Below are 27,366 nucleotides of genomic sequence, written 5' to 3' on the forward strand. Positions count from 1 at the left end.
CTCTGCTGTAGTACTTGAATTTATTTAAAGGGGACTCACCAAGCTGGGACTATAATGTATAGTTTCTCAAACAGTACTTTTTTTTTTTTTTTCCACAAGCCTACTGTAGGGTTAGCATTTTGTGTTACACATGGTTCTCAGGCCAACGGGAGACCCCACTACCCTGGGAGGTCTCTCCCTACTTTTCTGGTTTTATCTTTTACCTGTTATGTCACTTAGAGACAATTATTTTCTTCTCTGAGCATTAGTTTATTTATCTCTAAGATAGAGACAATAATCAACTTTCCCCTATGGGTTTCTTGTAAGGAGGTCAATAAATGCAGCTGGCTGAAAAACACCTAGAAGGGTACCTGGTACAGAGGTAGGCATTCATTTAATAGTAGCTACTTTTGTTAATACTAATCTCTTAGTTTTGAGTTTCTTGGCATTTTTATTAAGCCTGTCCAGAATCTCAAGAATGATTTTTAAGCTAGGACTATTTCTACCAAAAATGTTTTCTTTTTCATTTTCCTCTCCCTTGGACCAGTTTTCTTCTCTTTAGGAGAATGAGTTTCTTTATGGTAATAAAAATTCACACCTGTACTTTCCATAAGTCTCCAACATTAGCACAGAGTGGGTTGTTTCTCTTTGCAGTTCCTTATTCTGATCTTCCACCTCAGTGAGGGGAAGAGGATGTGATCATGCGATTGCCAGCCAACGGGAAATTGTGAAAGGGACCTCACTGTAGAAAAGCAGCCCACAAACGCCTCGGCTCTCAGAGGAGGCTGAGCTTCTGAGACGACTTGTCTGAGAGTGGACCCAGCCATCTGTTTGTCCAGCCAACATGGAACCAAAGCGGATCAGGGAGGGCTACCTTGTGAAAAGGGTAAGCAGAAATGCCACTTACAAGGGTGTCAGTGGAGACAGGGTTATGGAGGATTGGAGTCCAGCTTTGTACTCTCTATGCACTCATCTTAGGAGTGTGTAATGCTGAACCTATTGGGCCAAACTGGGAGAACATCGCAGCATGTAGGATGTTCAGGAGGAAGCCAGTATAGGTTCCACTTCATTCTGTTCCATAAAGGTGAAATAATCCAGCTCGGGTGTCAGCACAGTGGAATCTTGTGGGACTGAGAACTCCAGGCTACAGGGTCTGGAAGGTGAGGGTCTAAGCAAAATTCCTCATGATTATAGTATCCTTTTCAAGAGCCACAGATGCCTGTTATGCTAAAAGACTCAAAGTCTTCTGCTATAGAAGTTATTTGGAGAAACTATTTATTATTTAAATTCTAATTGCCCTGCTTTTTGGGGGAAGAGAGAGAGAAGGAAATTATCAAAGATGAGCTGATACAATAATACTATAATTGTGGCTTATTTCTTGGGCTTTTTTCAATTGGTGCATTAAAAACTATTTTTTATTGGGCTGAAATCTCTTCATTCACAATTGTTAGTGAATTTATATAACACGCCATTAGGCGGTAGGTAGTGCACCGTTTCGAAGACTGGAAAATAAGGACACAAGTGCATTCAGAAATGCTTAGTTTCACTAGTGTGGCATCAGGAAATTAAATGTTAGTACGGTGGTTTTTCTTCTGAGGGGAGCGCATGCCATGTCACTGTGAAACTCCCCAGGGTATGAACTTCACACAGGATGTACTGTCACCTATGGGCAACACCTATACAAAGAAGTACACTCACACTGACCCAAGTGAGCTAAGCATCTCAGAAATGAACTGAATTTAGTGCACTCCTTCAGACGCCCAGCTTTTTAATGGAATGAATACCTGCTGCGATTTTTCTAGGTTGTTCATTGTTTTAACATTTTAGCCAAAAGGTTCTACTTCTAAGGGGGTTAAACACCACACATTGTTGCCTGATTCTCTTTTAATTTAAAGCTGGGAGGGACCTTAGATCACCTGGCCTCATTCCCTCTTTAATAGAAGAGGAAATTAAGACCGGAAGCTGGGTGACTCTCCAAGGTCACATGGTTGTGACAGACCAGAATCCCACTTTTTTGAGACCTGAGTTTCTGATTTGTGGCATTGAGCTCTGTCTAGTATACCAGGGTTTTCTTAGAATAAATTTAACCTAAGTTAGAATTTGTAATGTATCTACGGTAGTGAGAGGTAACAAGGGAATAAATGAACCCGCAGCTTATATTCCCTCTAGCTGGCCATAGTTGAAATATCCTTTGGAAAGACACACATATATACACAAAAGTGTATGTAGATTCTCTGCAATAGGCTTGCTTCTTTCTTGATTGTTTGGACTAGTATCCTGAGAAGAGCGGGTAAATGGAAATATTTTCTGCAAAGGTTTTTTCTGTTTAAAAACTATTTAAACATCTTGTGATGAAATTTCCTGTTATTAAGTGAATATTTTCATCTTTTAAACTCTATAAATTATTTAAAAAATAGAAGGCTAATCTCTAGTAAGTGAGGTTGCCCCGTTAGAAAATGGAGTTGATAGAGTTAAGTTTCTTAAGCATACGGACTTAAGTTAACAGTTATTCATTCTTTCAGATTATGGCCTATAAAAACCAATCTAGAAAAATGGTGAAATTTTATATTACTATTTCCACAATTTATATCTCTAATAATTTTTGCATTTTCACTGGGGTATTTTGAACATTCTTTATTGTAATGTATTAAGATTCCCTAATTTGTCATTTTAAGTTTTACTTACTTATTTATTCTTAAAACCTATAACTGCTTTATTCTTTAAAAGATTTTATTATTACATTTTTAGAGAGAGATGAAGTGAGGGTGAAAGAGAGGGAGAGAGACATCGATGTGCAAGAGAAACATCAATGAGCTGCCTCTGGCACTCCCTGAACTAGGGACCTGGCTCTCAACTCAACCATGTGCCCTGACCAGGAATTAAACCAGCTCTCTTTCAGTTTTTGGGACAATGCCCAACCCACTAAGCTACACCAGGCAGGGCACTAATTTGTCATTTTAAAGAAATGCTTGGTTCAGGAATAGTCCTTTTGTTGGCTGCAGAACTATATCTGCCAGAATATCCTGGGAAGGTGTTGAAGTTCTTAACTTCTTTAGATGTTAAGTGTCTTTCAGATGCCTCTTATATGTGGGTTAAAAATATATATATTTTATATACATTATATATGTATATATACACACTTATATACTACATAAATGACAATTATTAGTAGTATCTGTGTTGATATACATACACTTCAATAGATAGAAACCCTCGTCTGGATTTTCATGGAGATAAATACTGGTTCCTTGGTTGGTTGTCAAGTTAATAGTGAAGAAAGGATCAAGAAAGTCTTTCTCTGACAAGGTTGTGAGAATCTTTGACTATGGTGTTTATGTTAAAGCATGTCAGGCAGTCATGTATGAATCTACCTCCATGTACATTTTTTTCTTATGCAGTTTCAGATTCCTGGGTGGTAATAAAAATGTCTTTCTCCTTATTTTTGTTTTATGAAATAATTTTATTAACAATAAAGATATTTGGGGTGGAAAAAATGCAACATTAAGAAAATTCTGATGCAAGGATTTTATTAAGTCAGAAATCTCGGGGTCAGTAGTCAATGTTATTTACTATAAAATGTTTCTGCTTTTCCTCTGTGCAAGGTAACTGCCCACATTTCACGGTTAAGGGTTTCTCCGTTGCCTCTTGCCTGAGATCTTTAAATAGAGATGGTGGCTAAGAGAAGAAGAGGAAATACATAATTCTGTCATTTTGCAATTTTTTCCCTTCTTAACAGGAGCCAGATTTCCTTGCCTCAGAATCTTGCCACTTCTGAATTAAAAACAAACAAGCAGAAAAACCACTTAGAAGTTACTGTGGGGACTAAAATAATGAATACTTTTTTTTCCACCTTTTAAGTTCTAGCTGTGCTAATAATCAAATTAACAGAGACAGAGGAACAGGAGGAAAATCAAATTTTAATATATGCTGATGGAGAATTCACATAAGCATGAAAATTCCAGAGACAGTGAGGTGACATTGGACATATATGACACGTTTGACAAAGGAGAAAAGGGGTGGGAGAGGGGGTCTTGGATTTCAGAAGTGAGAATGCGTGATTTAAAGGTAGTTGAGAAAGAGCAGAATAAACATGGTAGGCAAATTGTTGCTGGGTGACTCGAACAGTGGGACCCACGGTATCTAAGCTAAAGGCCCGTTCCTGAAGCCCTCTGTTTACCACATTTGATTAAAATTAGGTTAAGGCAACTTTGTAATATTTCCTTATCAGAGTAGGTTTTTCTTTTTCTTTTTTTAGTAGTTCATTTTTTATTTTATTTTTTCCATTACCATTCATCCTCCCTATACTCTCTTCCACTTCCACCTTTCCCTCCCCCACACACTGTTGTCCATGTCCATGATTCTTTTTCTTCTTTTCTTGATCCCTCCACTCCCAACCACCACTCAAACCGCACCCCCACCCCGCCGCATTCCAACCGGAGCTGTCATCCTGCTCTCTATCTATGAATCTGTCTCTATTTTGCTTGTTAGTTCAGTTTGATTGGTAGATTCCACATGAGTGAACTCATATCCAAACCTCCTGGGCAGGAAAGTGAAGAGGACCAAAGTTTCTTTCTGAGTTCTTAAAAAAAAAAAAAAATATTCTCACCTTAGGATATGTTTATTGGTTTGAGAGAGAGAGAGAGAGAAATATCAATGTTAGAAAGAAAAACATCAATTGCCTCCAGGATGCACCCAACCAGGGGTTAACCCCACAGCCTAGGTGTGTGTCCTGACTGGGATCAAACCTGCAATCTTTTGGTGTACAGGGCGATGCTCCAACCAACTGAGCCACCTGCTCAGGGCTCTGAGTCTTATTTCTCAATAACCAGCTCAAAATTGATATCCCAGAAGACAGTTTCAGGGTGGCAAAACTTTGGTTCCCTTCACTACCATGTAGCAGCCAGTTGCTCTATGAACATGATCTCATTCAATCCTAAACACCCTGTACGATAGTGTCCTTATCCCCATCTTACAGATGAGAGCTGAGGCTGAGAGAATAAGTGACATGCCCACAGTCAAACAACTGGTAAGAGGACCACCTGGGATTCAGACCCAGGCTTGTCTAACAGCAAAGCCCACTGTCTCATTGACTCCATGCAGCATTCTGAAAGTCAGGGTGACCCAAGCCAGCAAAAGGAAGGTCAGATGAACTTACCAGACAGAGCCAAAGAGGGGCCTGGACAAATTGTATTGTGGGCAGGATTGGGTTTCATGACCTCAACCTTCCTTTCTCTCTGATTAAGGGGTACTTCCAGCCAATAAATGTAAATGTCTTCTGAAGGTCCTTCAGAACATACTACGGATTTGGATATGTTTATAAGCATAGCTTAAAAAAAGAGAGAGGGGCAGGTTATACAATTAATAACCTGGACTCTTCCAAGTCACTTCCCAAATCAACCTCACTCCCAGAGGTTTATGGAGCAAACTGTTGTTAAATGTTTGACAACCAATTTAGCAGGCACTTCATGCAGCAAGATGGACCCAAAGAGTAGCTTAGGGATTTGGGTTGTCTGTTAGGCTGGGAGAAGGCACAGGAGTTGGGGTGTCCAAGGACAAGCGGGTTGGGCAGGAAAGATAAGGGCCTACAGAGAGGTGTGGTAGAAGGAGGGAAGTCCAGGATAAAAAAAGGGAACAGGAGTCAGGGTTGTTGGCCTTGACTTCTTTCATACAGCTACTTTGTCTTATGGACACAGTACTGTTAAATAATCTCCAGCAATTTGTACCCATCGTCCTAATAACTAACTGATGTGGTGTTTACCTCGCAGCAGGGACAGATCTAAGTATTTAATGCATTAATGCACCAAATACTTATAAGAACCATATGAAGTGGGTACAACTGTTAGCCTTGCTTGACAGATGAAGAAACTAAGTCACAGAGAAGCAGAGACTTGCCTAAGGCCACACAGCTATTAAGTGGCAGAGCTGGACTGGAACCCAGCAGTGTGGCCTCAGTGTCATAGAGAACTGTGCCTAATCATGTTACATGTGGCCCTCTTGGGCTTGTTTTGCAGTGATTTTTCTTTTTCAAAGCATTGTTGTAACGGGTGAGACCCAGGAGAACCTTATGCCAGAATGATTTCCTACACTTACCTACAAAACTAAGTAATCGTATCTGTCTATCTGGTAACCACTTCAGAGCAACTGCCTCAAGCTAGCTATAGTGCTAAGCCCTTTAAGGATATTATTTCATTTAATCCTTTCAACAGTGGGAAGTAGCACAATGTTATTTTTACAGGTGAGGAGACTAATGTTTAGAAAAATCAAGTAACTTGCCTATGGTCACACAGCTTGAAAGAGGCAAAGCTGAGATTTGAATCCAAATTCCTAAGACACCAGAAATCATACTGTTAAGCACTTGGTGCCTTTTCTTTATGTTTACCTAGTGTGATTTTATTGAGAAACTGTCCAACCTGAAAGATTTTATTAATGTAAAAAATATACTACTGAATTGATTAGTTTCCCTGCCTTCAAGGACTTTTAAATAGGCACATAATAACTATTTATCAGGGATGTTATACAAGTGATTTCATAGATGAGGTTGGAAAACCAGAAGATAAAATACAGAAAGAAAGACATAATTTATTGCAACACCAGCTTAAAACAACATGCCCCATGAATGCGGGCTAAGAGATCATACTGACTCACAGTTCTGTTTTAGTTGAATACGTAGTTTTGACCATAATGTAATTTTCCTTTGAATTCCAGCTATATGTCAATAGATGAAAAGAGAAGTTTGATGGAAAGGAGAAGTTAAAGGAGGTGTCCTCACTCTGTGGGCAGAGACTTGGGAGGGGTTTTAAACACCAAAATAAAGTTGCCCCAATACTCAGCAGTGAGTTGTGGCTTCTCTCAGTGAAGCTGCTCAGCCACAGGAGGACATGCCCAGTCTGTGCATTCTTCACAGGGAACTGGAGTCATCAGTCAAGGTCACTGTCTCCCCTGTTAGATGATGAACTATTTAAGAGCCGAGGCAGTCTTACTCACCCCAGCACCCAGGCTAGTGTCTGAAGCATAGGTGTTTCTCTATCATTATTTTTGAATGAACATGTCTCAAGGAAAGAAATTTGTTTAAATCATAGAAACCAAGGAATCAAAGGTCCGTATTATAGTTAACTTTAATGTGTTAAAAATTTCCAATGAGGCCCTGGCTGGTGCAGCTCAGTTGGTTGGGCATCATCCCACAAACCAAACTGGAAGGTCACCAGTTTAATTCCTGGTCACAGCACATGCCTAGGTTATAGGTTCTGTTCTGATTAGGGTGTGTAAAAGGGCAACCAGTTGATATTTCTCTCCCACATCGATGTTTCTCCCCCTCTCTTTTCCCCTCCCTTCCCTTCTCCCTAAAATCAATAAGGATGTTCTTAGGTGAGGATAAAAAAATTTCCAATGGGTATTCATTTTTAGATGATCATGTTAAATATGTTTTTAAAATGTATTTGTTTTTGGCTTGTAGGTGAGACCCAAAGGTCAGCAGGGATATCTTGAAATTGAACACATCCATAGGGCTAGTAGGGACAACAGCTTTTTTAGAATAGATATGTAGACTCTGAGGGTTAAAAGGAATATTAAGTATTGAAATAACGTTTAATTGAACTTCCCGCATGAGACCTACATTTCTTTTGCTATTCCATAACAAGCATGCTTGAATGCCTCTTGTGTCAGGGAACTCACTAATTTTAAAAGTAAAATTGGTTATGCATCATACTATATTTTCTTCTGAAACCTCCACGATCTGTGACAATGCACGACACCTTTGAAGAAAGTCCTCATGTGCTCTGCCTGTTTCTTTTTGGGCTAAAACTTAGACATTTTTTCAATAATTTCCCAAAAGAGATGCCATCATGTCACTCTCTTTTGAACAGGCTCTGGTTTATCTGCAGCTTTGAGGTTTCCTGAACCCAAGGTCATTCTGAGAAGCACAGAATTACAGGAAATAGGTAGCATTTACTGAGTGTTTACTATGCTCTAGGAGCCCTGGCTGGTTTAGCTCAGTGGATTGAGCGTCGGCCTGCGAGCTAAGTGTCGCTGGTTCGATCTTCCAGTCAGGGTACATCAGAGAAGGAAAACTCTGACTCCAAAAAACCTCCGCTGCCTTGCGGCATACCTCTTCAGGGGAAAGGCTAAGGGAGTAAACCCCGACAGAAAATCCGGAGCCGGAGTCCCTAAGGCGGTTTGACGTTGTAGTCAACACCGGCAACTCCTGCGGCGCACCTGAAGCCAAGCTGTATTGACTCCGTCTTTCCCTTGGACCCTTCAGCTGCGAAGAGAGGGGGGGTCTGCTGCATGGGCAACAGCAGACCCTCCATATCACCCTGCCCAGGCTCTGTAGCTTCAGCTTCACTGGAGAGGACACTCCAGCGTCATTGCAAGATGTCGATTCAACACGGGAGGAAACAGATACCGTGTCACTCCCGAGTCGGACTGCACAGCCATTCTCGGCGGTGCAGATAGACTCTTAAGAAGCTACACCATCGTCTCTCGAGACGGACGGCTGCCGACGACTATGCTCTAGATACTGCCATGAGCAGTTTACATCTATTATTTTATTTAATTTCCCAATAGCCCTGAAAACTAGATAGTAGCATTGTTCCCATTTGCCACGTGTAGAAAATGAAGTATAAGAACTTGCTCAAGGTCACATTACTAGAACATGGCAGAGCTGGGATTTGAGCCTGGGCCATCCAACTCCAGAGCCTGTAGTCACCTACTGCTTATGCTCCATTTAAAGTCAGAATATTACTTTCCTTACTTTAGATCTTATGCTTCTATATAGCTTACAATGACTTCAGGTTTTTTTGACAGCCCACATCAAACTGCTGACTCATAAAGCACCTTTTTTTTGTAATGCCCATTTCCGCAAATCATCATCAATACATTTATAAATCTTAAAAAAAAATTTATCAAAGAAAAGAATTATATCTTATTTATTTTTTGTTTCTTTGAATACTATTGAAACAGTACATTTTAATGTCTATTGAGCCTGAGTATTTTTCTTTTGAGAATGGCCTGCTTATATTGTTTGCCCATTTAAAAAGTTGGAACCGTTTGTATATTTTTAACTGATTCTAAAGAGTTTTTAAAAACATATTGAAGATATTAACTTTTAATTATATGATAATATATTACAAATACCCATATTTTATTTTGCAGGGTTTTACTAATGTACAGAAGTTCAATTTTTTGTGTAGTTAAATATGTTGTCCTTTTAAGATTTCTTCTTTTGCTGTTATGCAGTGTCAGACTTTCATGCACTAAACTATACCGATCCCATGATGATCAACACTTATTTACTGAGAAACTTTAATAAATCTGACTCAGAATCTAAAACCCACCCACTGTCACAAGTAATTGTACAAGTTTTCATCTATAATGGGAAAAAACAGACATGTGCTATATAGATTATTAAAACATATTTTATGATTATATAAAATCATAATCATATGATTTTATGAGGCTATGTGTATAGCTAGCTAAGTGGCTTCCCAAAAAATGATTTAGATTCTAGAATCACTCAAAGCACATGAGAATCAAAACAAAGATGGCACCTGAGGGGAAGTGGGAAGAGAATAAAATTGGGACTCAAAAAACCTGGATTCTAGGTCCAGTTTCACATTTACTAGTCAGGTGTACTGTGCCCTAGACATTCCAGCATCACACTTCCAGGTTTGCTCTTGGGTGAGTGCCATGAGGATTGGGGACCGAAAGGGGTAAATATAGGGGTAGTAGAGAAGAAGTGCTGTCAGGTTACTGCAGTGAGAATCTGATGGCTGTAATAATGGCTGGGAGGAGAGAGATCGGCCATAATTCCATCATCCTAACCTAACTAACCCCTACGCAGTCTGGAAGAAAGTTTCCACTTTATGAGGCAGCTCTCATTTCTCTTGTTTTACAGAGGATCAGCTTTCTCAATATGCAAAATGACCCTGACTCCCAAATGACACATCTTCCTCTGACAGACCCCTAAGGCTACATTTCAATTAGGAGTAGCTTTACTTTAATTATCTACAGAAGTAATGCAGTGCTGCTTAACCTCTACCAATTTATCCCAATTCCAAGGTCAAGAGCCCTGAGTGGCTGTGGCAGTTATTAATCTGTGATAGACCTGAGGTAGACTATAACATTTTAGACTTGAAAGACATTTAGCAGTCATTTAGTTCAACTTTTTATTCCTAGCTCTGTGAATATAGCTCTTATTACTTTCAGTTATTTTAATTGTTTTATTAAATAGACTATGTTTCCCTAAAAGTATATCCATAATTTTAATAGATAGTAGTGTTATGTGTTGTTCATTTATTAATTGTCCCCAATTATTTTTGAGAAATTTCAAACACACAGAGAAATGAGAAAAATAGTATGACTATCTGTATACTCTTTACCTAGATTTATTCATTGTTAACACATGGCTGCATTTGCTTTATCTCTCCATGTCTCTATAAATGTACACACATATTTTATGAGAATAAGTTGCAGATATCATATTACCTCACCCCTAAATACTTCAACATATATTTCCTAAAAATCAGGACATTCTTCACAGTTCTCCAATTTGATGTGCCATTTTGCACTCCAGCCTGATGCGTATGGGAGTTCCAGTTACCATCCTTGCCAAGTCTTGCTCTTCTCAATCCTTAAAAATTTCAGACATTCTAATGGGTGTGCAGGAGTACCGCACTGTGGTTTTAATCTGCATTTTCCTGATGAATAACTATTTAAACACCTTTTCAGAGGCTTTTTGGATAAGTGAAATGCCTCTTTCAGTCTTTTGCCCATTTTAAAAATAGATGGTTTGTATTTTTCTTATTGATTTTCAGGAAGTCTTTATATTCTGGATATGAGTTTCTCTCAGATAGATGTAAAAAAGAAAGGCATTTAACTGAACTTATTTCACATGTTGGAATAGTGTCCAACCTCACCCATTTTTAAGAAAGGAATATAGTCTAGTGTTAGTATGGGCAGTCATTCTGCCTGTGCAGAAAAGAGATAATCTTTAATTTGAATTTTATTTTTAGTAACTAAAGTAAAGGAAACACTTGGACAAGCAAAATGATAATCCCACAAATATTTACCCTTTTTGCATAAGTAGACTTCCTTTTTTGGAAACTGAACCTCTAAATAGAGGCTCTTTGTATTTTAAGATAAGTAGCAGGATCTGCTGTGAACTGGGTGATAATTCTATTTTGTGCTAATCATGACAGGGTGACCTCATGGGTCCAACAATGAGAGGCAAAGAATTTTATTTTCTTCCTTTTCCAAAACTCTCCAAAATGTAGACAAGAAAGAGAGACTTCCTTGAGCTATCCAGGATGGTTCATTTATTGCTACAGGGACAGCTGACATTAACCCAAACTGAAAATTTTTCAGTAAGGATTTTCATAGAAGCTATATTGACATGAGCAGCAGTACTCTGGCTTTTACAGACCATTTTGCAAAGGATTTTCATACAGCTTAGCCATCCTTCACACAAGCCTGCTGTCTGAGTTTCTTCTTGACATTCACATTCAGATAAAAGCTGATCAGACCACAGGATGGAAGTAACTGCAGTCCGCATGCCCCCCATTTATGGCCTCAGCGCCTGTGGTAAACACAGTGATTGGATCTTGCCACATTTCCAGTGAGTGCTGTCAGGTATCGGCTACTATTCAGTGGAGCTAGCACTTGAGATAGGATCTCTTTGCCATCCCCAAGCTGAACTAAACACAGTGGGCAGGGATGAGAGCAGAAAATAGGCCCCAGAAAGCCAGCCTGAAATGCACAAGAAGAAGAGCAGAGATCCATACCATATTCCCTTGGTAATGACCCATGACCGGCTTATGGGCTGATTATAGACATGCATACAGTTTATCTTCAAAATATTTTAAAGTTCCAGAAGAATGGCAGTCCCCTCCTTTCTTGAAGGCTGCTTTCCTAGCACCCTGGTCACACAAATATGGGTCACCGGCGTCCACACTGGCCAGCACTAAAGCTATTTACCAAGTCTTGCACCATCTATAGAATAGTTTTAGAAAACATTGTTACATGGCTCCTTTTTTTTCTTTTCTTTTTTTTTTTTTGTCATTACAGGGGAGTGTGTTCAACACCTGGAAACCCATGTGGGTTGTATTGTTAGAAGATGGAATTGAATTCTATAAGAAGAAAAGTGACAACAGCCCCAAAGGAATGATTCCCCTGAAAGGAAGCTCTCTGACTAGCCCTTGTCAGGACTTCGGCAAAAGGATGGTGAGTTGACATTATTAGCCACCATGACTGCTTTGTCAGACACTGACTTTTGGGCCTGTGCATAGCTTACAGTATGAATGGTTCCTCCTGAGCTAGTCCTCCTTACACACACTCCACATTGGGTGTTTGGATCTCTCTTGGCCAAGTACTTCCAGAACAGGGTTAACTCACCTGTTGTGCTTCATAAGGGGCCTCAGGCCCTTGAAAATAATGATTCCTAATGGAGTGTGTTTTGATTTTTAGTTTGTGTTTAAGATCACTACGACCAAACAACAGGACCACTTCTTCCAGGCAGCTTTCCTGGAAGAGAGAGATGGCTGGGTTCGGGACATCAAGAAGGCCATTAAGTGCATTGAAGGAGGCCAGAAGTTTGCAAGGAAATCTACCAGGAGATCTGTCCGACTGCCAGAAACCATTGACTTAGGGTGATTTTCTGTGTTTTGTTTCCTTCCACCTCTTCCTTTTTTCCCCTTTGGGGAACTCTAACGACAGGTCCTGTCCCAAGGTTTGTTGCTTTGGTCACCTCTGAAGGCTGTATTTACTCTTCCAGGTGGATATTGGCTCTTGGTGTACTAAGAATTTACCTGGATCTGAAGGAATGATCATGCCTTCCCCAAGGCCTAGCAACTGAGGAGAGGAAGCTAATGGAGTATACATTCCTCATTTAGGATAACCTTGGCAGAAAGAGAGAAATAGAGCCATAGAGCCAGAGAGAACAGAGAGAGAGAACTTGCTGCATTTATGAAGTAGCTGTAATAAGCTAGTCTTGAAAAAAAGCTTCAGGATCTTTAGGAATGGAGGAAAAGACAGGGCTATCCATCCAAGTATGAGAGGTTTCAAGTTCAAGAGCACACATTCACATTGTCAGCAAGGACCAGCCAAGGTGAACACCCATACTGGGCAGAAGCCATTTGTGCCTTGACCTGGTTTAATGTTCTCTGACATTGGCTGGTTTGGAATTGAAGGTGATGGTTTTTGTCTAAAGGTTGTTAAAGGTTCACACATATATTCAGCCCGTGACAGGGCTTGGGAACAGGGTTCCTTCCCTTCTTCCTGCACATTTCATATCTTCTCCTATCACATGATAGGGGATCCTCATTGCTTCTTGATAGTTTTGCATTTATGTTGAGTATAATCTAAACACGAGTCCAGTCAGTAAGAACTCCATGTTGGTTGCTAAAAATGTTCAACAAGGGTTCTGTTTACACAATAAGGGGAGGCCCTTTCTACAACCTAACACAAGACTTGCCTGCCACAGGAGTTTGATAAAGTTTGCACATTGAGCTTGGTGAGACTGAGCATCTTCTCTCATCAGGAAAGCTTTTTGGTAAAGAGCCAAGAGGAGGCACCTGGTCAGGCTGCAGCTGCTGGCTGGGGTGGTCAGGTGATCACATTTCTGGCCATGGCTCTCAGAGCTAAGTGGGGATAATGTTCATGCTGCATGGAACCACATGATATATGAAAGTGCCCTTCTGTTTAGCTGCGTGCAGATTCTTTGATCAGGCTGTCCTCATTTTATTACTTCAAAGACAAAAATGGGAACTTCTCACTATTTTGCTTTGTCTCATAATTTTTAGAATAAGAGATTGACTTAGTTAAAACATTTGCTTTCCTAGAGGCAGATGTTCTCTCTAGATGGTCTCTTGAAGGACACTTAGAGAACTGGAACATGGGAATTGGGGGGCCTTAAAGACCTAGAATGTATAGGTAAAATTGGCCCTGAGAACCTTTAATCTTTGCCACCTAATTAGGGGCAACTCTCTCTCTCTCAGGCATTAGGAGTTAAAACAGCACAGAGCTTAATGAATTTAAGAAATAGTTATTGCCTTCTCAGTACATTTTGTTGAATGCTGTGCAGGCCACAGAGTTGTGTAAGTATACCAACTTTGCCCTTTAATTACTTGTGATCTAGTGGGGAGATTAGGGCAGAGCCACCTGGGGAGGGGAGAGGCTTGTGCTCATAGCCAGCCTCTCCAATGTGGATGCCCGGAGAGGACCTGCCATTCTGAAATGCTCCCACTCATCCATCTGTTTTTGTCTCTGTGCAGTGCTCTGTATTTGTCCATGAAAGACACAGATAAAGGAATAAAAGAACTGAACCTAGAGAAGGACAAGAAGATTTTTAATCACTGCTTCACAGGTAAAAGGCCATGAAAGTCTGAAATGGGGCAGTTGGGGAAAGCAATATGGAGTTCCCACTCAGCCTTATGAGCAGGGTGAGGGTGGGAGGTGTGGAGCATGCTGGGTGGATCGGGTCATAAGGCGAAGACTGGTGAACATGAGAATTGAACTTTCCCAGTGTGGAAACACAACAAACGGCAGAAAAGAACTTTGTTGTCCAAGATGTAGTTTTGGAAATTCCAGCTATATCAATCAAAGGGTCATTTTTTTTCTTCCAATAAATGGCATTATGTTAAATTAGACACAGAGTTGAATAAAATGATAAATAGGAAGAAAGATATATCATATAATATAAGATTTAAGTAACAATATTAGGGATGTCTCAGGCTGCACAGCGTGAGGAATTAGGTAGATGGTGTAGTGGTTGAAAACATTTTCTTTGGAGCCAGACTGCCTTGGTTCAAATCCTGGCTCGGCAACTTGCTCTAAAACCTCAGGCCAATCAATAACTTAACCTTTTTGTGCTTCACTTTCCTTGTTTATAAAATGGGAATAAATATCTACTTTATCGACTTGCTGTAATGTGCTTAAAACTGTGGCTGGCACACACTAAGCACTATATGGTGCAAGCTCTCAATGTGGTTTACACTAAAGAAGTCACAAGTCTACAAAGACAATCAATTCTGTGAGTTCAGGAAAAAGAGAGAGTTCAGTGGGTTGTTGGGATAAATAGAAGATGGTGCTTAAGTTTAACCTTGAAAGATGGATAGAATTTCAGTAAGTATTTGTGGGAAGAAATTCTGATGAGATGGCCAAGCACAGTATGGTGAGTTCAAAGTTATGGGACAAAAATATGAAGAACATGTATCCAGAAAAAGAAAATGACCCACCCCGGTAAGGCTGATGGTTCATTAGGGGGCAAGATGGGATGTACAGTTTGGGCCTAAGCTTGCCTGATGGCAGGCATGGCCTACTCATGATAGAGAGGTTAAGGGCAGAAAACTCTGAGAATAAACAACAGATGTAGAATGCAGTCAACAGATAACGCATGAAAGTGGTCCAGGTCCAGGTCAGGAAGATGGACAGTTAGAGGGTGTGATCTAGTGTAACAGGGTAGTATCCCTTGGGAATTCAGCCTCAGAGAGTGAAAGCAATAGCCCTTTAATATGAGAGAACACGGGACTGAGATTTGCGACCAAGATACCACACCTGGGTAACGGTAGGAGAAACTGACCAGAGCAGGGCCCTGACTCTATCAGAACTGAGGTCACCAAGACAGAGCCTAGGACAAAGGGAACAAGGCAGAGAGCAGGGATGGGGTTCTTGATAAAGACTAAGCACAAGGTCCAGGCCAGACTTATTTCCTGGGTGATGTGTTACTGAGTCCCATAGTTTTGGACTAGAACTTCCTAAGTCCTCCCCCTTGAAGGTCAGGGTGAGTTCTAGAAATTCAGGTGGGATCAAGCCTTCATGTAGGAGTCAGGTGGTCTCAGCAGAGACCCAAGTCTATAGCAGAGATGGGGACCCAGGCACTCCTGACATGTGATGGGAAACCTTGAATGTCAGGTGACAAGGAGAGTGGACTGAACTTGTCTCTCAAGCTTCTGCATGCCTAGCTTAACAAGTATGGAGTCTGGGGTTAGAACACTGAAGTGAAGGCCCATTGCAGGTGTAACTCAGGCCTAAGGTCACTTACACTCTCTGAGCCTTAATATTCTCATTTGTGAAATGCAGTTTGCAATTATTGCCTTACCTCTTTTACAGGGTCTCTGTGAGGATTGAAAGCAGAAATTCAGTATCAATTAGTTATCCTTCTGGAGAAAGGAAAGTAGCAAAAGCCTTTCATATATAAAATTCATGGAAGGCTCACTAACCAACTGCTCTCACTCCTATTTCAAGGATGGCATATCCTATCCTTTCTGTTGGATGACCCAGGGCTCACCACCTGTGATGTTGCCACCCTGATTGGCTACATTTGTAAAGAACATGTCATTTTTAATACAAAGCTTCATTATAGCCTGCTAATAACCCAATTGGTGGGTTAATTTCATTTTATTCTCTTTGCAATCCTCTCAGGAGGTAGAATGTTGATTAAATGACTCCTTGAGGTCCCTGTTACCCTGCAAAAAAGGTGTGACATTCAGTGCAAGCAGTATCATTGAATTTTAATTTAGGACCTTCCTCTCTCTCCTGTCTCCTTTTGCCCTTCCTCCATCAGCTCCTTCCCTTATGCCCCAGGGAGGCTGCTTCATGCCTGTGTGAGTCTGTTCACCCTGCTGCTCCCTCAGCCTGGGCCGGCTCCTCCCCACCCCTGCCTCTTGGGCTTAGCCAACACTTACTCAATTCAAAGCCTGAGCCCAATGTCACTTCCTCTATTAAGTTTTTCCCAACAGTGCATGCACAGCCCCTTTCCCCCACCCACCCCTTCCAAACCTGCCTGCAGATTTGGCCCAGTAGCTCCACTGTATTAACGCACAGCACAGCTGTTACAATGACTTACACCCATCTCTTCATTCTAGATTCCTCAAGTGGGTCTCCCCAAAACCCATCACAGTACTTAGCATGTACTAGATGCACAATAAAGGTTTGTTTGTTAATAGAATAAATGAGTGGTTTAGTAAAAACTATTTCTTTGATGATACATTGCTTCTTAAAGAATATGTAGATTTAAGGGGAAAAAAAACAAAACACATTTACATGGTTCCTTTGTTTCCAGGTATCTATCCCACTGATTCTATTTTTCCTTCTTGGAATAACAGGGAAGAGACAAATCAGACACATGGGTGCTCTGGATCTTTCCAGAGGTGACTGTCAGTGCTTGTTCATTGGTTAGGAGAGTTAACCTTCCCTCCGATGGTCCCATCCAGGTAACTGTGTCATCGACTGGCTGGTTTCCAACCAGTCTGTTCGGAATCGTCAGGAAGGCCTCATGATTGCCTCCTCGCTGCTTACCGAAGGGTACCTGCAGCCTGCTGGAGACCTGTCCAAGAATGCAGTAGATGGTACTGCTGAAAACCCTTTCCTGGACAACCCTGATGCCTTCTACTACTTTGTAAGTGAGAAAAGCTACCTAGCTACTTTTTCTGTAATGGAGATTGCTCTGGGCAGATTCTAGGCTGATTTCAATTTATATCCACATATGTGAAAGAAAGGCCCAGCCCTCTACCGAGAGTCGTTAGATGTTCTTGACTTGACAGCTGCCCCCAACCCAATGCCTGCCACATGCAAGTGGTTCTGTTTAAAGGAGCATATTGTTTACTTGAAGAGTTTTCTTTAAAAGGACTTTTAAAACTTTACTATATCTATTCCTATTATAAGCAACAATTCATTTATAAAAACTGATTAGGCCCTACTACATGCTGGGCACTTCCCTAGACTAAGGAGATAACAGCAGTTTAAAAAAACAAAAATTGCATCCTTCATGGAGTTTCTTTCTCTGAGGGAAACCCATAAAATCACAATATGCTAATTGTATTTTTCCAACTATACATTGAAATATGTGACTTAATACAAAATGTATGCATCCATGTTCTCTCCCTAATCACCTTGTGTATCTCCTATGGTATGCTTGCCACAGATTGGGAAACACCATATTACACAATATGGACCTAATCATGGGCCACATGAGAAACCCTTTAACACTGGATTTCTAGGGGGATTTTGGTAGTTTTATTTCTATTTGGGGATCAGAGCACAGAAGTTAGGAAGCTACTTCAGAGCATTTTACAAAAATGATGTGACTGTCCCAGAGAGTTTCATTTCACTTTTGGGGAACTTCTGCTGTCAGTATATATTTATTTCAGACCTTTAATTTGGTTGTCTATAGCCATTTAAATGTGGGATTCTAAAAATACTCATCACAGTGGCTTTTCTTCCTCTGTATGATTCATTGCTTGCTTATAGCTGAGCAAGTCCCAGTTTCCTGCTGATCTCAGAGGATGAGGCTTGGCACTGTCTCTTCGTCATCTCAAAGTAGAAGGGGCTGAGTGGCAGAGATCATAATGGAGATCTTGTTGCCCAGTGTATCATAAGTTAGCCAACTTTACTTCAAGGAAGTGGCCATGAGGTCCCAAGAGAAGGAAGGCTTTGAAAGAAGAAATGTGCTGAACTAGACTTAAAATACAGGGTGTGGCAAAAGTAAGTTCACAGTTGTTTGTATGGAAAATAATTCAATAATTAATAAATAATGATAATACAAGAAAAAACTCTGGTGAACACACAATACAATATATAGATAATGTATTATAGAATTATATACTTAAAGCCTATATAATTTTGTTACCCAGTGTCACCCCAATATATTCAATTAAAAAAAGAATAAACTGTGTTTTGTGTACTCCACCTTGCATAGCTTGGGGAACCCAAGAAAGGATATCAACAAGATCACATGAGTGCACATGAGTGGAAACTAGAGAGGAAGAGCATCTAGAAACAAGATAAAGGGGAAGGGAAAATGAGATAACCAAGGATAGCCTTTGAAATTCAAGTTCGGATATGAACCACAGGAGGAGGAGGAAGAGACTACCCCAGTGCCTGGAAAGTGGGAGTGGGTGGGGTGCAGGGAGGATTGCACTGGTGAGGAGGGTACAAGTAGTAATGAACCTAAGACTGGTCAAATAAACTTGCTATTTTGTTTCCCAATAGCCAGACAGCGGGTTCTTCTGTGAAGAGAATTCCAGTGATGACGATGTAATTCTGAAAGAAGAATTCAGAGGGGTTATTATCAAGCAGGGATGTTTACTGAAGCAGGTGAATTGCAATACTTTCCTAATGACCTCTTTTTACCTTATTATCTTGCCTCTGGCTTATCTTTAATCTAGCCAGCTGGTCCATTCTGTATGTTGTCACCACATTGATCTTTCCACGTCCAACTCAGTGACAACTCCACCTTTTATTTTTACTAAGTCTCTTTCTGCTTCTCAAACCTTGATTCTACTGTTCCTTATGACCTCTGCCTTCTAGTCAGATTGCTCTTACTCATCAACATCTGAATATGCCGTGTGCATTCCTACTGCTTTTTTGTTGTCAATGGTTTTCTCACCTGCTTCTTTCTCACCCACGTGGATAAGCATAGGTCTTTAAAACTTCCTTTGATGTCAAAATCCAGAATCACCTATCTCTCATTTAATTTTTTTGAACTTTATTATCTTCTATAACAATTATTTGATTTGGATATTTGCTACTGTATTTTACACCTAGGCTATAAAATCTATGAAGAATAAGGCCATGTCTTAGGTCTTTTTTAGCCCCGACCTTACCTAACAAAGTACATTGTATAGACATAGTATTATCTTGTATAATACTGGGTTGGAAGACATCTTAGAAATAATTTAATCCAGAGTTTAATAATATCCAAATTGTTCATGGGCCACAGTGCTATATCTTTGGCAAAGATCTGGGGAAGGGTCTGTTTCTCCTGGAATTAGTATTTCATCTATTCTTTTTTTTTTTCTCAATTCAGATTTATTTTGTAGGTACTATGTGTAAAGAGTGATGTGAAGAACTCATCATTCTTTTTCTTATGTTGATCCTGTATACAGGGGCATAGGAGGAAAAACTGGAAGGTGAGGAAGTTCATTCTGAGAGAAGACCCTGCCTATCTGCACTACTATGACCCTGCTGGGGTGAGATTCTACTAGAAGCTTCCACTGCATCTGTTCACAGGCCTTTCCGTTTTCTTTTCTGCTCTTGACATACCTTTTTTCTCTTCATCCTCACCCTTTCTTTTCTCCCAACTTTCTCTATCTTTTCCTATCTCCTCTTATGGCAAAGATTTGAGATCCTAGGCTTGAGGCCAGTATAAGCTCAGGGATGGAAGAAAATACCACTAAATTGTCATTTATTAGTTAACTCAAGATAACTTTTTTTGTTTGCCCCAATCTAATATTTTCAAAGAGACTCAAACAGTTCAACATTTTGCTCTTGGTTTAATATGCAAAAAAAGCAATACTTTCTCTTCCAGGCCAACTTGGATGAAAGCATTGTTTAAATGTAGGCATTTAGATTGTTGAGTATTCATAGGAGGCTTTTCCTCAATAAACCGAGCCAACTCAAAAGTGTAAAGACAACTTTGTCTGGGTTGTGTCCGCAGCCTCTGCTTGCAGGGCAGGGCTCTTTGATTCCCTCCCATGAGGGACAGTTGCATGGAGCCAAAGAGCACAGGAAACACACAGTTCTTCTCTTATGGGATGTGATGATTCAGCCTTTCCACCTCCCCTCCCACTTTCCCCCAGATATGAAGCTCACATTAACTTGTGTCTCTTCATCCTGCCTCCCTTGGTGAGGAGGGGAGGGGTAGAGGTCTGGACGGGGTTTCTTTTAATCTCTTTCTGCTCTTATGTATTTTGGGTGCCCTGATCTATACCAGAGTGAGACTGTGTGGCTTTTGTACCAACAAGATAAGGTATATCCATATATTGTACTTTGGAAACATAACGAAGGACTACTCTCTCCTCTAGGGGGAGGATCCCCTGGGAGCAATTCATTTGAGAGGCTGTGTGGTGACTTCAGTGGAGAGCAACCCAGATGGTAAGAATGAATTTTTGTTTGAGAGAGGTGTGCCTACTTAAGCTCCCTTCCCACACATGGGCATCCTGAGCCAATAGCTATCAATCATTCAATGATCAGGCATAAGCATGAAAGGATTGCTGTCTGAAAACCTACTGCTTTCCCTACTGTTGTGCTGGTTCTCTGGGCTTTGAGGAGGTGGAGAGACTTTGTGAATGGCTTGAGTAAATCTCTGAGCAACGCTGAGAAAAATCCTTCACATCAGAACTCGTTTAAACGAAGAAACGTTACCTTCTGATGCCTGTAACTGAGCCATGACATTCCTTAATGGGAGCCTTTTACAGACCAGGAAATTTCCTGGAAAAAAAGAAATAATTGTACCTGGGTGAGTGGAAGGTGTACCTGGGTTATAGTTAGGTCTGTGCTCATCGATTAGTGGCCTGACCGTGGGTGAATCACCTAAATAATCTGGGTCTTAGTTCCTCCCCTGAGAATGAGGGGGTTGCACCAGCTGTCCTCCAGGTCCCTGGCCTCAAATCTGTGGTTTGGTTCGTGGAATAAGCATGGTGGTGTAGATTTCCTTCTCAGGGGCAGGCATGGTGGCATCACTGCAGAGATGTGGTTTAGATATCCAAACTCTGGTTTTGCCTTGTTGTTTTGTGTTCATGTTGTCATAGAGACTGATGGGAAACTACTGCAGCTGCAAAAGCCTAGATTTTTTTTTTTACTACTCCTGAATCTGCTCACTCCCCTCTCCCCATGGAATTCTGTTTTAGTTTTGGGGTAGGGAGCATCTTGCTTTTTGATTTGATGTGGATGTTTTAAGTCTTGTCATAGTGTTGGCCAGGGTACTGCCTTCACTCTTTTAACAGAGACTCTTACTTAGCCCTTGATAAAAACAAGTTCAGGCTATACTGCTGGTACTGGTGGTGGGCCTGGCTATTTATTTATTTATACATTTAAAAAACTATGTTAGGGTCATCCCTTCATTTATATTATAAATAGAGGAAACACTCATTAGACACTATTAGAGGTCACTCACTGAACACTATTGGTATACAGAAGTGAAAAATTTAGTTTGTAAACTCTAAAGAAAATGTTCGTCCTTGAATGTTTGTTTTACTTGTTTCATAAACTCACAAACACAAAATCATACTATGTTCCTGTCTATATAAATACGATTTATACAGTTATACAGTAAATATATATGACCATTCAATGATGGTAAGTTTGAAAATTACATATTTGATTTTCTTAAAACATTCAAAAAATAGGGATTTTATTCCTTGCAGAAAGAGGGTGAACTAAGAAGCCTTTCTGTTTACCACACATTTTGCCATTCACGTTCTCTTTCACCAGGCAAGAAGAGTGAAGAAGAGAACCTCTTTGAGATCATCACAGCTGGTGAAGTTCATTATTTCTTGCAAGCGGCCACCCCCAAGGAGCGCACTGAGTGGATCAAAGCCATCCAGGTGGCCTCCCGGACTGGGAAGTGAGGATGCACCTGCAGCTCCCCATCACCCTCCTGAGGGAACCCCACAGATAAGCTTGGTCCAGGTTCTATTCACTTCTGGTGACACATCAACCAGAGAGGACCCAGGGGTGGGAACTTTTCATCTGCAGGGGTTCTAAATGTAACTAACCACATGTCACGTGATGTTCACATGCACCCCACCACATGGCTCACTGAAGTCTCTCTTTGTCCCCCAAGCAGATGTAGCAAGCTCTGTAGGGTTGGTACACCGCTTAATCTCTCCAGACCTCAGGTTCCTCTTCTGGGAAATGCAGTGAACGCTTGAGGTCCTCCCTAGCTTAAAACCTGCCAGCCCTGTGATTCTTATACCCATGGTCATCCAGCTGGTGTCCCTTCTAGGCTAAATCTTGGCCTTCAGAACGTGAGACAACTCTTCCCTTTAAAATGGTTCTGAAAAAGGCATAAACCCCTTTTGTTCTTTTTCACCTCTTCCCCTTGCTCTTGGCCACAAGATTATGTACCAAAATGAAGGAGACCTCTTATCTTCCTTCCTCCCTCTACCCAGAAACTTCCTGAGAGCCAACAGTGCAGTGGTGGCTTTTAGGTCAGAGATGTCTTTCACTTACTAGAGCCTGGAAAGTTATTATGTCTTTATGATGTTTCTGAGAAAAAGACCCGAGGAAGCCAGGAGGAGCCAAGCTCTTTTCCACACCTTCAAGCCTCTCAAAGCTGGCGTTTTCCACTCCCACTTGAGGCTGTCCTGAGAAGGGTCTGTCTTTGTCTTTTACAGGAACATTTCGCTATCATTTATTATAATTAGGATGGGGAACTCCAAATCTTGAGATTGTTTCATTTGAGTGTTTGCAGGAAAAAAAGTGGCCATATCAGTTCCCTTAATGGGTTCTCTCCATGGGTGAGGGGCCTGGGCAGCTGCCTGGCTAGTGTGTGCCCCCAACCCCAGCTCCAGAGGGTGCCAAGGCCAGACGACAGGCAGGCAGCTTGGATGATGGGTTTCTACAAAGACAGCACTGAAGGCACCTGAGTCTAGACAAGAGCTAGTGCAGGTGGCCATCAACACCGTTCAGTGCATTCAGTTCTCCAGTTAATGATACTGTGGTTGCAACTGAGCTTTAAGCCTAAGCTGTAGCAGCTCCTGCTTGGCCATGAGGGGCCTCATGAACCCATTTTCAACCAAAGTAATCTGACCTCCTTTCAAATTGGGTACCTGTCTCTAATTTTTGATCATGTCCACTAAGTAGCGATTCTAATCCAAAACTGAGAAATAAACCAGGGATGTGTGTGAAGGTATATTTCCCAATTTGGATTTTTAATTTTAAGGCCTCAGTGAGGAAAGGAGAGTAGAAAATTCTTCCTGGTTTTATCAGCTCTCTTTCCTCCATGAATGTCACACAATATCCATGAAGCTCTTCCTACTCCCAGATTGTTTTATCAATGGCCTACTGGTAAAAGACTGCCTTTTCTCTCATTCTGTAGTAAACTGTTTTCTTAGAACATTCACAGCAGTTTTTCTACATTCAGTGTTAAATGTATTTATTAATATGGAGTCCACTTTATGTTTTGAAATAAACTTGACTATGTTTAGAGTCTTTTTGGTGTGATGACTTGAATGTTTTTCCTCCCATTAATGACTCTCCTTTTCTACAACCCACCTTCATTCACTGAGGACAATACCATTTCTAATCTCTCAAGTTATGCCAATGATTCTATGATTTTTTTTTTAGCAGAGTCAGTCTGTTCTAGAGAATTAAAATATGGGGAAAATAAAGATAAACCATAAGTCTGTATCACTAATTTTAAATTTATGAGACCTTGATTAGAATATCAGGCAAGCAAAAGGGTCCATAAATGGCCATTAACTATTAAGGATACTATTTACATCAGGAAAAATAAGTTTCCTACTGGGCGGCTGCTATGTGTGCTGCTCAACTCTAGTAGGCACTGTTCGCATTGTAGTCTAGGTGACTGTCACTCCCTAGGATTTTCATTACACAATCTCATATATGTACACAGTGGTCTGCAGAGAATTCGAAGTGTTATTATAACTTTCTAACATGAGCAATTAATTCTTCCTGGTGGAACAAAGGGGTCAGTGGATAGTTACAGTATAGGTCTAGATGTTATATCTGAACCTCTTGAACTCAGGCCTTTTCAGGCATAGTAATAGGTAAGCCCACATAGGTCCAAGCCCAGAGTGATGGGCATTTCCCTCAGTAATGTGGATGAAGGAATACACAAACTGTCAGTTTCATTTGAAGAACATTCCAAACCAAAAGCAAATGCTGCTTGGCACTTACCCAGGATTCCAATTTAGATGGGGGTGGGGGATAAATTGTAATATAATTACTTGTGAAAGAATTAAGAAAGTATATATAAAGGAAAAAAAAATTTACATCATGCAATTAACAGCAAGCCAGAAAAATAAAGCATTCAAACTGAAAATTTTAACACCTTTTTGGGGAAAAAAATAGGACGCATTGTAAGGTGAGAATCTTACCTGCAGATGGAGAATGCAGTACTGATTTAAGTGAAGATCATAAGAGTCCCTTACACACACACACACACACACACACACACACACAAAACACACACAGCCTGTCCAGAAAGTATCCAGCCACACACTATGAAAAATTGAGACCTTTACTCAAGAAGATACAAGATACAAGAAACATTGTACATGGGACAATGATGCCTCAGTCCCCTACAAAGTAGGCACCTTGGGACCTCACATAGTTCTTCCAATCACCATCAGGTGCCCCATCGTATTTTCCTAAACCTCACTGATGGTCTGAAATCTCTCCCCTTTCAAGGGTGATTTTAATTTTGGGAAAACCCAGAAATCACAGAGTGCTAAATCTGGGCTGTAGCGGGGCTGAGTCACCTGAGTAATTTGATGTTTTACTGAAAAACTCTGCATGAGATGTGATGTATGAGCGGGCATGTTGTTGTGATGGAGCTTCCAGTCACCAGTTGCCCATAGCTGCGGTCTTCTGAATAATCCGAATACTTTCCGCAGAGGAATGTTGAAGCTTAATGCAAAATTTGATGCAGATGCATTGCTCTACTCACTGAGTCATTTTGAATGCAAGGGCCCCACAATACACATGTTCACTCAACAGCATCAACCGCCCCCACTGACCAGTACAGTGAAGTCATCATTGTTCACACATGAGCATTCTAGTCCTCTCTCCTTGGCTGCCAGGTTACATTGATGTCACGTAAACTGTTCTCATTATATTAACAATGGTTGGACTTTTCTGGACAGACTTCATATAGTGGCTAAAATTCTACCAGCAAAGGATTACTTTCAAAAACAGAATGAAGAACCTGCTTGGATTAAATAATGAACTGATTCCCAGTGCTAAATAGAGCACTGGCATTACTTCCTTTGGATTTTGGGTAAGCCTACCATAAACAAAACCCCTTCTGCTGCCACCCCACATCAGCCCACGGGTAAAAAGAAAAAGCATAAAAGGAATTACATAAGATTTCAGGTTCCATTTTGTGTTCTCTGAATAAGAAATTTCAAAACCGAGTACAGTGGATTAGAAGATGTCAGAGAGGAAAGAGTGGGAGAAAGAGAAAGAAAGGAGCAGCTTTCTTCTAAAAAAAAATCTTAAAATTATAGTTTTCAGTGATTTTGGCTCAGTTTCAGGGCAGAGGGAAGGTAAAAATTAGATTTCACTGGTGGAGGGAAAGGAGGATGAGAGGAGAGTGTTTATGATACAATATTTGCTACTTAGTTAAGTTTCAAGGAAAACACTTTTCCCTTGATACAGTGGGAAACGCAGTGGTTTGGAGCCTGACACCTGTGTTTGAATGCCACTCTGTGACTTACTGCATTTGCAACATGTAGGAATATTGACTTCTTTACCCCTAAAATGAGAATAATAATGTCCCCCTCATAGGGCTCTTGTTAGTACTACATGAACTACCTGTAAGTTACCTGGCACATGTGGGCACCCAACTAATCTTAGCTTCTTTTCTTCTTACTCCTCTGCCATAGAAGCCACTCTGGTACTCCAGGTTAAATATTTATTGAATATTTACTATGTGCCAGCAATTAATTCTGTAGTGTTATTTTTCATTTGCAAAGCATAAATATATTGACATTTCCTTTTCTTAAAAATTTTATAAATAAATAAATACACACACACACACACATATATGTATATATATATATTTCGTAGGGTTATTTTTGCCCATAAGGCATTAATTTACTCAATTGTAAATTTCGCTGTACCCAGTTTTGAGAAAATAATCTTCACAGGCTCTGTGTCAGTGAGTTTCAACTTCTGGCCTCTGTCAGAATGGCCTGCAGAATTCTCTCACTGTACATAAGGCTGCGCCTCTGTTTCAGGGATTCTGATTTCATAAGCGTGTGGTGGGGCCTTTATGTTGGCACTTCTACTTTAAAAAATATATATGGGTAATTTTTTTTGTCAATATTAAAGGTAAAGAACTACCAATAAACTGCTTGACTCCTTCTGCCTACAGTTTAGACACTGACACAATAGCCTAGCATTTAAAGCTCTTTACCCACTGGCCCTACCTTCCTTTCCTAACTGATTTCCCCTTTGTCCACTGTCCTCTCCTGACATACACCCATCTCACTCAGCCTTGGGAAGACCATCAGGCTTCTGGAACCTCCTTTTGCCCACGCACCCCCAGGGCCTAGAATACTTTTCCTTGTTTCTGCCTTTCTCATTCTTATTTCTCCTTCAAGGTCCAGCTTAATGCCTTAGTTCCCCCACCCCCTTTGCAATTCTCTCTACTTCCACAGCAGACCTGAATTTCTCTATCATCTGTTTGTACTAGGAATTTAGCAATAGTCACCTACTCTATTCGTTGAAGTTATTAACCATGCTTCCTGTTTTAGGGTTTGTGTTCTTTGGGATCACGCAAGTGTCTGTGTTTTAGAATTTTTTCAATCCCTCCCAACACATAGTTCAGCACTTGTGCCTATAGGTGCTCTATCAGTGGCTGCTGGCTGAGCAATGTGAGCGAAGGATTTACTAGTCACAAGCAGGAGGCTCCTCATACCCTGATTG

At 40.7% G+C, this 27,366-nt stretch overlaps 1 protein-coding gene across 1 annotated transcript; it reads left to right on the plus strand.

The window, feature by feature from the left end:
- Positions 1-696: 696 nt before the first annotated feature.
- On the plus strand, positions 697-23,904 carry PLEK (pleckstrin). Its single transcript, XM_090280274.1, has 9 exons — positions 697-865; positions 12,040-12,195; positions 12,439-12,620; positions 14,244-14,335; positions 17,184-17,368; positions 18,961-19,065; positions 19,857-19,940; positions 20,775-20,844; positions 22,183-23,904. Exons 1-9 carry the CDS (start codon positions 824-826, stop codon positions 22,317-22,319), a joined length of 1,053 nt encoding a protein of 350 aa, XP_090136400.1. The 5' UTR covers positions 697-823; the 3' UTR covers positions 22,320-23,904.
- Positions 23,905-27,366: the final 3,462 nt, after the last annotated feature.

This window comes from Furipterus horrens, unplaced genomic scaffold (genome assembly GCF_987537825.1).
Source record: "Furipterus horrens unplaced genomic scaffold, mFurHor1.1.pri manual_scaffold_6, whole genome shotgun sequence".
Taxonomy (NCBI): domain Eukaryota; kingdom Metazoa; phylum Chordata; class Mammalia; order Chiroptera; family Furipteridae; genus Furipterus; species Furipterus horrens.